At 39.7% G+C, this 15,023-nt stretch overlaps 2 protein-coding genes across 5 annotated transcripts in view; both read left to right on the forward strand.

Annotated features, from left to right (window-relative positions):
* kirrel3b (kirre like nephrin family adhesion molecule 3b) overlaps positions 1-15,023 on the forward strand; it is a 648,233-nt gene that overhangs the window by 9,258 nt on the left and 623,952 nt on the right. The window lies entirely within an intron of this gene.
* Positions 1-15,023, forward strand: part of ets1 (v-ets avian erythroblastosis virus E26 oncogene homolog 1) — a 54,767-nt gene that overhangs the window by 3,990 nt on the left and 35,754 nt on the right. For all 4 annotated transcript variants that reach the window (XM_077225037.1, XM_077225038.1, XM_077225039.1 and 1 more), the window contains exon 3: positions 8,687-8,828. In XM_077225037.1, the coding sequence (XP_077081152.1) occupies positions 8,687-8,828 (142 nt within the window). The remainder of the gene's footprint in view (positions 1-8,686; positions 8,829-15,023) is intronic.

Below are 15,023 nucleotides of genomic sequence, written 5' to 3' on the forward strand. Positions count from 1 at the left end.
TGTTCCGAAGATGAACGAAGGTCTAACGGGGTTGAACAACATGACGGTGAGTAAATACTGACACAATTTTGATTTTTGGGTGAACTATCCCTTTAACTTGTAATGAATATCCCTTTAAATGTTCAGTTTTCAATTAAACCAAAAAGCTAATTTAAAACATATCTTTATTATCACAAGATAATTGTCACAAGAGTGATATTCTATCCCTGCACCTCACGTTTCTTGCATCTTTCATATACATTTACCTGAGCAGAGGCAGAAGCAACAGAAAGGTGAATAGCAAATGTATTAAATGAATGTGAACCCAGGGGTGACACCAAATCTGCTCCTGAACGCTGAACATTGTTTGGCTCGAGAGCTACGGGCTTTTCTCCATGAGGAAATTTAAATCAATGCACAATACACAAGGTGCAAGAAGAATTGGTATGGGAATGCTAAAAGGAAAAAAAAACACATTTACCTCCTTTTAACCCCATCCACCCCGTCTAGGGGTTGGTGGGGTCAAGGTAGTTTGTTGGGCGCTTGTAAAAAGGGAACATTTTAACAGTCCTGGCGAGGAGTCAGACAGGGCATATTGGGATTCTGCGCAGGTGAGTGCAGAATCAAAGGTGTCTAATAAAGATTCAGGGAGGACATTCAGCCATCAGTATGCACAGACAGGGCTGTTAGTCTTTGAGCCGCAAAGGGTCGCATGCTAATCCACAGCGACTCAGCGTTCAGCTAATCTGCTCAGGTGGCCTCGTGGCTTTTGAAATCGAGACGCTTGTCTCCCTCTGTGGTCAAAGGCTACGCAGAGGGGGCTTCCCTCCCGGTTCATTCATTTACATGCGCTGAAGAAGAAAAGACATTCTCTGATCTCATCTCCCCTCTGAACATCCCCTCCACCCTTCTCCCGCTCATGAAGAACCTGAGGAAGACAGACACATATTGTTTGTGTCATTAGCACTACGGTCTAAAGGAACAAGATTGCCTGGTGTTTCTGCTTAAGTGTCTGCTAACACGACACACTTCATTTGTCTTGAGCGTCGTACAAGAGCATTTTATAAAAATCCACTTCATCACGAAATTCACTCTTCAGTTCAGACGTGTCACATTTGCATTCAGGTTCTTTGAGTTGCAAAGCACATTGTAAAAATATTGAGTTACCTCTGGGATTGTGAACTGCATCCAAAAAGCGTGCAAAAATCAATCAATAAATAATAATAATACAAATCTGAAATAAAAAGTTTTTCTTTCACTTGGATGTGCATTCTTTCACTGACAATATACTAAAATCAATATACATCAATGCTGCCACACCACTACTGCATCTATAGTGCAAAACCGACAGAACAACCACTGAAGTCCTATTAAGATTCAATTCTGATTCAAATGAATCAGTTCTTTTAAGTCTGAATGGCGTTCCTTTCTCACACCCACACTGTAATATAAAAGGCTACTACAACAGAGTTTCCAGCTCTACTCCATCAACAGCACGAAACACACAGCACAATCCTTGCAGTCTGATTTTCAAATTAATCTTATGAGGGTCTTCATATTAGTGAGTCAAAAAACACAAATAGCATATGACGCTTCCATGCCATTGACAGAAATTTCCAGAAATCCGTGTTTTCACTGTTATACGGTAGGGGGCGCTATTACACATCTTCTGAAAGAGTACTGGATCTCTGGATCAAAAAACAAGCGAAGAAGAAGCAGAAACAAGTGATAAAAGATTGCTTCCGTACATGTAAAATAACACGACCATCAAACATTAAAAACCCTAACGTTACCAGATGAAATGTCGAGCCAGGAAGAGCTATCGGACTGTGAAGCTTTGGGGGTGTTGAAGGACTCGATCCATCTGTGTTTTGATCATGGTTCTGAATCTTAGTCTTTGACAAAAATTCGAAGTGTTGATATAAAAACAAACAAATGTAGAGACTCAGTTCTTTCTTTTGATATATTGCATGTTCAGTAATTCATCCAACAAAATGGGACATCCAACGGTCTGGCAGACTTCATGATCACACGTACACATCGGCCAATGGTCCACAAGGCTGTAAGTGCGTATGAAGTGTGCATTTGGGACTGGGTCAAACAGACAGAGCAACCAGTGCAGTCCGATCCACGAACAAATGACTCTAATGAGTCGGTTCTTTTAAATGAATCAAAAAACGTAAAGCTCAACCAATGTAGTGATTCGTATGAAATGGTTCTTTTAGCGAAATAAAAAACATACAGCAAAACCAGAATGACTCTTACGAGCTCGTTCTTTTTAGTGAATCAAACACGTCCCAACTAAGTAAGATCTAAATTTGTGTAGTTACTGGTTGTTTATATGACAGTGTGACGTTGAAGATGAATTTCATGCATTTGGTAGACTTATTCAAAACGACTTGCATTGTTTTTTTTTTTTAAGCTGACCTATGCATTTTATTAGTTCAGTATTGTTAACGCAAAATTATTAGATTGCATTCATGCTGCCTCTAAAAAACCTAAAAGTTATGAGTACCAAATCATTTATGCCTTAGAAAGTTCTAAATGAACAGTTAATGGATTTAAAGAATCTGAATCATGATGGAATCTGAACAACAATCACCAAATTCTTTCCGATTCCCATCTCTAGTTTTCTCTTTGCACAACTTGCATTATCTTGGCTCCCTGATTTAGCCATGTCAGTGGGGGCAGGGGTGGCATTGCCCTTTGAATCCCTCCTGTTCCCCATAAATCCTACAGCCGTCCTCCCGGCTTCCTCCGTCTCTCCCTCAACCATCATCTATATCTCTCTCCGCTCTCGACTTCTCGTCTCCAGTCCCTGTGACTCCAGCGATGGACTCTCAGACACACTAACCATGATCCCCTCCAGCCCCCCGCCAATCCTCCACCGAGCACAGCTCTATAAAGCAGGTCTTGGCTGATAACCTCCGTCTGAACAGCAGCTTTATCAGATGAGCAGTCAGTCAGGCTGTAGACGCTTTCACTCACTAACACTGTTGGGGAAGTTACTTTTAAAAAGTAATTAGTTACAGTTACTAGTTACTTCTTCCAAAAAGTAACTAAATTAGTTAGTTACAAATTATAAAAGTAACTAGTTACTTCAGAAAGTAACTATTGCATTACTTTCAAGTTAATTTTTAAATGCTCAAATGTGACCCCAACTCCAATCCTCTTTAACGGAACTTTAAATACATGTGCATGTTCAATTATTTATGATAAATCGGAATATTATAATGAAATTGACACTTAATACAATACATTATTAACAGAAACAATGTACACAAATCTAAACTATGTTAATGTTGCTGTGGGACAAAGTGAGACTAGCCTCCAATCAAGTGCGATGTACTGTATGTAGATATTATGTTTATATAGTGGATCGATACAAATAACACAAAAGATGTTTTGGAACTTTTGATATGTATTGCCCCTAAACACACCACAACCGGGCAAAATTAAATTATGCTTGTTAAGCACTATACCAAAAAGAAATAACAAATACACTCTTTGTAGTACGAAAAAAAAAAAAATCTTCAGACAATTGGTATACTGTACTTCAAGTATCTTTTTCCTCGAAAAAGTAGAACAGTGTAACAACATGAGGTGCTTTCAATGTAACTGAAAAGTGCAATGTATAGCAAAGCTAGGGAATCAAAATATAAACAGGTAATACATTAAAAAAAAAATCTCAACCTCAGCCAATCGTCAGCATTTATGCGCTTGTCTTGCGCACTGCCCACTAACGAAGAAGAACAGTAAAAAAAGAGGTATTTTTTTTTACAGAAGCAGCAGTGCCACGATCGCTTCAAGGCATCAGAGATCTAGTTGGTCTGATGAAAAAAACAGCTTCAATTATAGTAACGCGCCTCATTTTTTGCCAGGTAAAGGTAACGGGGTTACTAAGATGGGAAGAGTAATCAATTAGATTACTCATTACTGAAAAAAGTAAAGCTGTTAGTAACAACGTTATTTATAACGCCGTTATTCCCATCATTGCTCACTAAACACTGGAGACTCTGAGACCAGCGGATTCTGGCACCTCACACACACTATCTGTTGAAGAGCTTTATAATAGTGGACATACTTTCTCTTTATTCTTGTCTTTACATTCTTCAATGTACAGGGGCACTTTTATGCATCTCTTATGCCTGAAGATTTAGATATATTTCACGTTAAAATGAACTTATTTTAGGTAAATGTGAACTGGGTCTGTCAAGTTCCAAAATGACCAGAAAAGCAGCATTAAAGACTCACATAATTGGCATGTCTGATTTGTGACTCATCCAAATCTTCAATAGTTTTGTGTGATGAAAAGATCTTTGTGGTTTTTCATTGAAAATCTTGACGTCATGAAAAGTAGCTGAACGAATCATTCTTTTCTTTCTTTTTACATTTTTTTATCCAGTTCTCAAAACTGGTTCAAATGACTAATTCAAAATTGAGTTAATGATCCGGCAACCGCATTTAAAAGGACACGATTATTAATGATTATGTCTTAAATGTTGTTCTACCGTATGACTTTAGAGGATTTTCAGTATGCTGCAATACTTTTAAAACTCCAGTCTCTTTAACACATTAATTTAAGGTGATATGGTTACACATGGCTACATGTACTTTGTACATGTACAAATTATGCATATTTACAAGTAACTAACTCTAAACCAAACTCTAACTTTAACTCTATAGTAAGTACATGTACTTAATTAATATTACTCAGTACTTTTCTGAGTAAGTACAATGTAACTACATTACCTTAAAATAAAGTGGGTAACACTTTATTTTACGGTGTATGTGATACAGAGTAATTACTTAATTAATTACTTAGTAGTAGACATTGTAATAACATGTAACAAAATGTAATTAACATGTAACTAAATTATGGAACAGTCTGTACTTACAAATTGTAATTACACACATGTAATAGGCAGCTACTGTTACACATATGTAACATGCCGAGTCGGTTACATACGTGTTACCGACTTGGTACAATGTAGCAAGTACTTAAATATGTTACTAAGTTAAAAAGCCTGCAGATACACATGGTCATTTTGTACCTTATAAAATAAAGTGTATCAAGGTTGTACTTAAGTGTACTTCATGTGTATAAGGTATGTAGTATACTTAAGTACAACCTTGATACACTTTATTTTACGTAGCTTATCCCTGTGTAATATTATGTAATTGCAATGTAAATAGGAAGCTACTGCATGCATTTAAGCTGTGAATTAGGGAGTTAGGCCTAAGTCAAGCTAAAGTACATATGGATAAGGTTTGTAGATACACATGAAGTACACTTAAGTACAATCTTGTTACACTTTTTTTTGCGTAGCTTATACCTGTGTACTATTCTGTCAATTGAATGTAATTAAGAAGCTACTGCATGTATTTAAGCTGTAAACTAGTAGAGGTTTAATTCAGATGGATAAGGTATGTAGATACACATGAAGTACACTTAAGTACAAACTTGATACACTTTATTTTATAAGGTACAAAATGACCATGTGTAACTGCAGGCTTTTTAACTTAGTAACATATTTAAGTACTTGCTACATTGTACCAAGTCGGTAAAACGTATGTTACCGACTCGGCCTGTTACATATGTGTAACAGTAGCTGCCTATTACATGTGTGTAATTACAATCTGTAAGTACAGGCTGTTCCATAACTTAGTTACATGTTTATTACATTTTGTTACATGTTATTACAATGTCTACTACTAAGTAATTAATTAGGTAATTACTCTGTAACACGAACACCGTAAATAAAGTGTTACTTCTTTCTCAGATTATTGTGATTTCATGCACTGAAAAAAAGTGTAAGATTTGAAACAATTTTCACTCAGAAATTGTAGTTAATTTCACAAATAACTACAAAGAAACACAAAGTAACACATTGGATTAAATAAATTATTCATAGATTTTGGATTTTATAATTTATAATGTCTGCTATGCTATAAGTTATGTTATGAAATGTTGAAATGTTATGTTATGAAAAGACTGGACACATGCTGTCCCTTTACAGTTATATATAGATGCTCTAAATGAACTTGCATGGCACCTGTGGCAGAACACGCGTCAAATTACTATTTGCACCGCAGCCGTTCAGTCATGCTGAACACTTTGGTCTTGATAAATCATATCAAAGAGAGCTTGCAGCTTCTTTGGAATGGAAACCTCTTTTTATTTGCAGACAGATAACATTTCAGACCGATAAATCTAGAGCAGACGTATGCGCTTGCCCTGCATTAATGCTGATTTATTCACCACAAAGATGCTTTAGATATGCTGATACCAGTTAACCTGTTCCTGTACCCAGCAGCTCACAACATGAATCAACACCCCACTGAAAATGGGACATTTTCGAGTCATGCACGTGGCTCTAGATTGCATATCAGTTTTCTAAAGCAGAGTGAACAAGAATGCACAATAGTCTGAAGGTCCGTTATGCTTTGGTCACAAAAACACATTGTTTCGTCAATCTTAAACATTCTTTTCAAGAAGTTAACCGAGACTGTCAACAACCAAAGGACAATGACTATTTACTGTACACTCACAATCTTCTACACAATTACATGTGATGGCATGTGCTTTAGGCCAAAGGAAGTTGATTTGCCTATTTCAATGGACCTTTATGTTACAAATTGATTTGTATGAGGTATTTTCCCTTAGAATAGACTGTATTCAGGAAACATCCTGCAGATGAAGAACTGTTCGAGGTTGTCTGGATTTTTTTTAGATGTTTTAGTGGTTAATACAATTACAGCATGAATCAACAATTAGCTTTTTTATTGGTATATTAAAGGCCGCAGTTGATCCTTGATCAACATACTTTCTGTAAAACAGAAAACATTGATTGATATTTTAGTTTGGACTCATAAATAATCAGACATTTGTTTTGTTTTGAGTATATCATGAGAAATCAAACTTTCCTCTGAGATAAAAGATCTTGATGTACTATGAAAACATACAAAATGATAGAAACGTGGTTGACTTTGTTTTAGGAAAGTTAAATCATTACAATCTGACTTTAACTGATGATGCGCCAGCACAGATTGTTACACGCAAAGAGCCTGTTATTGAAAGAAAGGGCATTTGAACACTATATTGGAGCTGAGAGAAAACCCTACAGCCTACATTTACATATGCAAATGTTTCTTAGAAAAAAAAAAATGTCACTAACATTAAAAGAGGGCTTCAGGAAAATCCAAAACTAAACAAAATGTGGTATGACCCCAATAAGGAACCGGTTGACTCAGCACTTCTCTGTGTCTCTTTCTTTTCGTCTCTTCTTTGAGCGTCTGACTTCCCCTTCTCCTGGCCTGACGTCAGAGTCCCGCCGAGATCAAAAGAGTGAAAATGCTTCTCAAGAGCTTTGCCTCAACAGAAACTCAATCTGCCTCAGGCCACACAGGGAATTTCATATGTAAAAATCTTTGCTGATCACCGGTGGCAAGCGGTCATGAATGAAACCCCTTGAAAGACAAGAGAGGCTTGACACACAAAAAAGTAGAAATATATATATTTCTATCACTATTCTGTGCTTGAAGTGCTGCAAAATTAACCAACCAACTCAGGCCTTACCCACACGGACACGGGTATTTTTTTAACCATGACTTTTTTTACGCGGTTCGGCCATTCGTCCACACGGAAACACAGTATTGGGTCACTGAAACCGAACCTTTTTGAAAACCCCTGCCAGGGTGAGGATATTCAGAAACACCGGTTGTAGACGGTAAAACCAGGGTTTTTGCCTTGCGAAGTCAGAATGTGCGCCGTTATCCGCTGTGTTTGACGTTTGATTGTGCGCCGCTGTGTACGTCTTGACTAAGGGTGTAATCCATCAGCCGGAAACTGAAGCCTCGCGGGGGCCGCCATTGTAGCAGAACTTCACTTGCTGTTAGCATTACATTGACTCCCATTCATTTTGCCGTCACTTTGACAGCGAATAACTTTACATCTGAGGCGTCCAAAGACTTCATTTGTCCATTATTTAATTCTAAAGAAACACGACAATGTATAAAAGGCTCCATTACTTTGTATCTTACGTTATGCTCCCATAGAAGCTGTTTTTGTAAAAATAGGCTAACGATTGCATCATAACCACGCGACTCTCTGTCGCACAGTAGAGAAATTACTGTATAGACAGGAGGAGAAGCTCACAGGCAAACTTTTACTGTCTATCGGTCAATCGGGGGACATAGAGGTATAAAGTCAAGGGAGAAGCCCATAGATAGAGAGTTCATAAAAGCAAGAGGACAAAATATTTCAACAACGTTTTTGAAGAATTAGGTGATTCAGATTTGTCTTGGCACAGCTACTAGAAGATTTACGGCTGTCAGACTGTCGTCAAGCTCAGTTTGAGCCTGCGCAGTCGCTCAGCCATCAGGAAGTGCTTTCATCGGGTTTTAGTTTTCTCCGTTGACATCAAGAGGGTCGCTGTGTCCATTTCTTTTACTGTCTATGGTCTTGACCATAGTCTTGACAGCGCTTGATAGCGTGTTTTTGCGTTTTCATGTAGACAGAGATTTTTTTGAAACCGAGCACGTGTGGACGGGATTTTTTTTTTTAAACGCAGGAGGAAAAACTCCGGTTATAAAAATACCGTGTCCATGTGGACTAGGCTCAGTGGCTTTCCCAATAAAAAATGAGAGCTGTATTGTTTACCCAGGAGTGTTTGCAGTAGTTTGTGCGTCTGTTTTGTCTGTATAGAGGACGAGTGGCGGGATGGCAGTGTCTCTGGTCCCACATACGCAGTCTCCTGCAGTTTTCCACCCAGCTCCACCCAGACCCCTGTACGCCCCCCACATCACCCTGCAGGAGGTGCCCAACGGACCCGAATACTGCCAGAACGGTAAGTGACCACGAGTGGAGTGTATTTAAGTTTTTCATTACTTTTATTCAGCACGGATATGTTAAATTAAAAAAAAAAAAAAAACTAATAGTAAAGATTTATATTGTTAAAAAATATTTTTTATTTTGAATAAATGCTGTTCTTTTTAACATTTTATTTATCAGTGTATCCTGAAAAAAGTATCACAGGTTTCAAAGAAATATTAAGCAGCACAACTGTTTCCAACATTGAAAATAACTGAGTTCAAATCTGCATATTAGAATAATTTCTGAAGGATCATGTGACACTGAAGACTGGAGTAATGATGCTGAAAATTCAGCTTTGATCACAGATATAAATTGTATTTTAAATTATATTGAAATATTTTAAATGGTAATAATATTTCACAGTATTGCTGTTTTTTTCTCTGTATTTTTGATCAAATAAATTCAGAGTTGATTAGCATAAGAGACTTCTTTCAAAAACCTTAAAAATAGTAAGTAACTTTTGACCGATTCTATGTATATATATATATATATATATATATATATATATATATATATATATATATGTGTGTGTGTGTGTATGTTACAGTAAATTATAAAAAAAATATGTTATTAATTATATAATAGTAATTAATTAAAACAAATATTTAAATCATTTAAATTATTTAAGATATTAAATATTTAATTTATTATTATTATTATTATTATTATTATTTGATTATTTTATCTTCTTCTTTTATGCACAATTCATTGATTCATGTAATTTTCCAATATAAAAAGAGGTCTTACAGTTTTTTTCGATTGCTAAACGACAGTGAGCACAACTGGAGCTACATGTACAAAACTCTACCTAGTCTGCACTACCAACAGTCACCTGAGCGAAACACTTCACATCACCTGAGCGAAACAGTTCACATCACCTGAGCGAAACAGTTCACATCACCTGAGCGAAACAGTTCACATCACCTGAGCGAAACACTTCACATCACCTGAGCGAAACAGTTCACATCACCTGAGCGAAACACTTCACATCACCTGAGCTAAACACTTCAAATCACCTGAGGGAAACAGTTCACATCACCTGAGCGAAACACTTCACATCACCTGAGGGAAACACTTCACATCACCTGAGGGAAACAGTTCACATCACCTGAGCGAAACACTTCACATCACCTGAGCGAAACAGTTCACATCACCTGAGCGAAACACTTCACATCACCTGAGCGAAACACTTCACATCACCTGAGCGAAACACTTCACATCACCTGAGGGAAACAGTTCACATCACCTGAGCGAAACACTTCACATCACCTGAGCGAAACACTTCACATCACCTGAGCGAAACACTTCACATCACCTGAGCGAAACACTTCACATCACCTGAGCGAAACACTTCACATCACCTGAGCGAAACACTTCACATCACCTGAGCTAAACACTTCAAATCACCTGAGCGAAACACTTCACATCACCTGAGCTAAACAGTTCACATCACCTGAGCGAAACACTTCACATCACCTGAGCGAAACAGTTCACATCACCTGAGCGAAACACTTCACATCACCTGAGCTAAACACTTCAAATCACCTGAGGGAAACAGTTCACATCACCTGAGCGAAACACTTCACATCACCTGAGGGAAACACTTCACATCACCTGAGGGAAACAGTTCACATCACCTGAGCGAAACACTTCACATCACCTGAGCGAAACAGTTCACATCACCTGAGCGAAACACTTCACATCACCTGAGCGAAACACTTCACATCACCTGAGCGAAACACTTCACATCACCTGAGGGAAACAGTTCACATCACCTGAGCGAAACACTTCACATCACCTGAGCGAAACACTTCACATCACCTGAGCGAAACACTTCACATCACCTGAGCGAAACACTTCACATCACCTGAGCGAAACACTTCACATCACCTGAGCGAAACACTTCACATCACCTGAGCTAAACACTTCAAATCACCTGAGCGAAACACTTCACATCACCTGAGCGAAACAGTTCACATCACCTGAGCGAAACACTTCACATCACCTGAGCGAAACACTTCACATCACCTGAGCTAAACACTTCACATCACCTGAGCGAAACAGTTCACATCACCTGAGCTAAACACTTCAAATCACCTGAGCGAAACACTTCACATCACCTGAGCTAAACACTTCAAATCACCTGAGCGAAACACTTCACATCACCTGAGCGAAACACTTCACATCACCTGAGCTAAACACTTCACATCACCTGAGCTAAACAGTTCACATCACCTGAGCGAAACACTTCACATCACCTGAGCGAAACACTTCACATCACCTGAGCTAAACACTTCACATCACCTGAGCTAAACAGTTCACATCACCTGAGCGAAACACTTCACATCACCTGAGCGAAACAGTTCACATCACCTGAGCGAAACACTTCACATCACCTGAGCGAAACAGTTCACATCACCTGAGCGAAACACTTCACATCACCTGAGCGAAACACTTCACATCACCTGAGCGAAACACTTCACATCACCTGAGGGAAACAGTTCACATCACCTGAGCGAAACACTTCACATCACCTGAGCGAAACACTTCACATCACCTGAGCGAAACACTTCACATCACCTGAGGGAAACACTTCACATCACCTGAGCGAAACAGTTCACATCACCTGAGCTAAACACTTCACATCACCTGAGCTAAACAGTTCACATCACCTGAGCGAAACACTTCACATCACCTGAGCTAAACAGTTCACATCACCTGAGCGAAACAGTTCACATCACCTGAGCGAAACACTTCACATCACCTGAGCGAAACACTTCACATCACCTGAGCGAAACACTTCACATCACCTGAGGGAAACAGTTCACATCACCTGAGCGAAACACTTCACATCACCTGAGCGAAACACTTCACATCACCTGAGCGAAACACTTCACATCACCTGAGGGAAACAGTTCACATCACCTGAGCGAAACACTTCACATCACCTGAGCGAAACACTTCACATCACCTGAGCGAAACACTTCACATCACCTGAGCGAAACACTTCACATCACCTGAGCGAAACACTTCACATCACCTGAGCGAAACAGTTCACATCACCTGAGCGAAACACTTCACATCACCTGAGCGAAACAGTTCACATCACCTGAGCGAAACACTTCACATCACCTGAGCGAAACAGTTCACATCACCTGAGCGAAACAGTTCACATCACCTGAGCGACACACTTCACATCACCTGAGCGAAACAGTTCACATCACCTGAGCTAAACACTTCACATCACCTGAGCGAAACACTTCACATCACCTGAGCGAAACACTTCACATCACCTGAGCTAAACACTTCACATCACCTAAGCGAAACACTTCACATCACCTGAGCGAAACACTTCACATCACCTGAGCGAAACACTTCACATCACCTGAGCGAAACAGTTCACATCACCTGAGCGAAACACTTCACATCACCTGAGCGAAACACTTCACATCACCTGAGCGAAACACTTCACATCACCTGAGCGAAACACTTCACATCACCTGAGCGAAACACTTCACATCACCTGAGCGAAACACTTCACATCACCTGAGCTAAACACTTCACATCACCTGAGCGAAACACTTCACATCACCTGAGCTAAACACTTCAAATCACCTGAGCGAAACACTTCACATCACCTGAGCGAAACACTTCACATCACCTGAGCTAAACACTTCACATCACCTGAGCGAAACACTTCACATCACCTGAGCTAAACACTTCAAATCACCTGAGCGAAACACTTCACATCACCTGAGCGAAACAGTTCACATCACCTGAGCGAAACACTTCACATCACCTGAGCGAAACACTTCACATCACCTGAGCTAAACACTTCACATCACCTGAGCGAAACACTTCACATCACCTGAGCGAAACACTTCACATCACCTGAGCGAAACACTTCACATCACCTGAGCTAAACACTTCAAATCACCTGAGCTAAACACTTCACATCACCTGAGCGAAACACTTCACATCACCTGAGCTAAACACTTCAAATCACCTGAGCGAAACACTTCACATCACCTGAGCGAAACAGTTCACATCACCTGAGCGAAACACTTCACATCACCTGAGCGAAACACTTCACATCACCTGAGCGAAACACTTCACATCACCTGAGCGACACACTTCACATCACCTGAGCTAAACACTTCACATCACCTGAGCGAAACAGTTCACATCACCTGAGCGAAACACTTCACATCACCTGAGCTAAACACTTCACATCACCTGAGCTAAACACTTCACATCACCTGAGCGAAACACTTCACATCACCGGAGCGAAACACTTCACATCACCTGAGCGAAACAGTTCACATCACCTGAGCTAAACACTTGTCATCACCTGAGCGAAACATCAAACACCAATACAGAAAATACAAACTTTTCATCTTTACAGTTTGAACAATTTCAGTGACTTCATACAAAGTAATATTTTCTTCAAAGAAAAGAGTGACATTCTTTCACATGATTTATTTACATTTTTACAACATAACAATTCTTTAAGGTAAATGAAAATTAGCAGTTTGCTTCAATAGTCTGTAGTAATTTACGGAATTACAGTAACGAGAAAAAAAAAGGTAGAAACTAAAAGTAAATACTGTAATTCGAACAAATAACAAAAAAGACCAGCTTAGCCTTTCAGCTGAAACTGCAGTCAGTGTTTGAAAGGCACAAGGCTGAACTCTATTCTGTTTTGAATGTGTGGTTCACGGTTTTGACAGCAGTGTGTTAGCATTTGAACAAAATGCTGTAAATCCACAGTGTTGGATCCACAGGTTGTGGTTAAAGTCATGGGATAAGTGGTAGAGTTTTGAAAACTGTTCAAGCAATGAAAAACAAACTAGAGTTTGGTCCACATGAACTTCTGCTGTGCAGACTATAGTTAGAGTTTACACATGTAGCTCCAGTTGTGCTCACTGTCGTTTAGCAATCGAAAAAAAAACTGTAATATATACTTGCTCTACTTTTAAAATTACTTTCCTTTTCGGCTGACTTCAAAAATCCCTCTCTATTGGTCCAGTCAATTCCTGATCGATAAAATCATTCCATCCAACACTTTATCTCATTGAAAATCCTGTTTAACTGTAAAAGTTTCATATTTGAGAAGTGAATTGTGCTGCGAGTTTCACATTGATTTTAAAGTGACTGCTGCATGGCTCAGAATGAGGTCAATACACTCTTGACACAATATAAAGTTGAGGACTGTTTGGCGTAAAACAGATCTTAGTGTGTGCAACTGTGTAACGTGCATGTGCGCGCAAACACACACTTCAGTTTTTGAGGAGGAGGAAACTGTGAGGCATCTGGTAAAAGCATCTCTTTGGGGGTCAATGTCCCTGTCATCCCCCAGAGAACAATGTTTTCTCTGCCACACTCAGTGTGTGTGTGTGTGTGTGTGTGTGCGTGACGTTAGATGGGGGAGGTGACTGCATGCTCTGGATTTTTTGTCCTGGACATTTTTTTTAATGTTTATTCAAAATGAGCACATTCCTCCCAGTGTTTGACATCAGCCTCCCTGCTTTTCAAAATGCTGGAAAAAGTGGCGACATGCACCATCTGTATGTCTAAGTGTGTGTGTGTGTGTGTGTGTGTGTGTGTGTGTGTGTGTGTGTGTGTGTGTGTGTGTGTGTGTGTGTGTTGGGGTGGATACAGCAGTGGCACCAACTATCAGTTGACATGACACCTCCCCAAACGGGACACAAGGCCAGAAGGGTACAAGAGCGCAAGGGCTCAGTCCTTTTCCCAAGCCTCAGGGTCCCTCGGGGAGTGGGATCGGACCGGGTCGGGTTTGATGGGATTTGCTGATGTTTGTTGCTGGAGACACTCGCTAAAAGCCTCCAGCTTCGCCTGAGTATGTTGCACCATCATAAACAATGTCAGCTGGAAAGAAACGACCTCCTGAACTTTTCCTCGGAGGTGATGCATGTGAGGGCCGAGCGCTGTGAACGTTCTGATGTTTGGTGTTTTATTTAATGCGACGGCTCTGTGTGTTTGGAGAGTTTTTAGGAGGCTGATGCATGCCAGCAGAATCCAGAGATGCCGTTTCTCGGTTGTTTCTTTAGTCATGGGTGAGGCACAGTTTAGTCAAGTCTAAACCAGTGAACGAGCTCGCCTGTGTGAGACGGTAACCTCAAAACACGCTCTTGAACTGTCATCCAAG

This window comes from Siphateles boraxobius, unplaced genomic scaffold (genome assembly GCF_051911475.1).
Source record: "Siphateles boraxobius isolate OS27281-9 unplaced genomic scaffold, OSU_SipBor_1 98, whole genome shotgun sequence".
Lineage (NCBI taxonomy): Eukaryota > Metazoa > Chordata > Actinopteri > Cypriniformes > Leuciscidae > Siphateles > Siphateles boraxobius.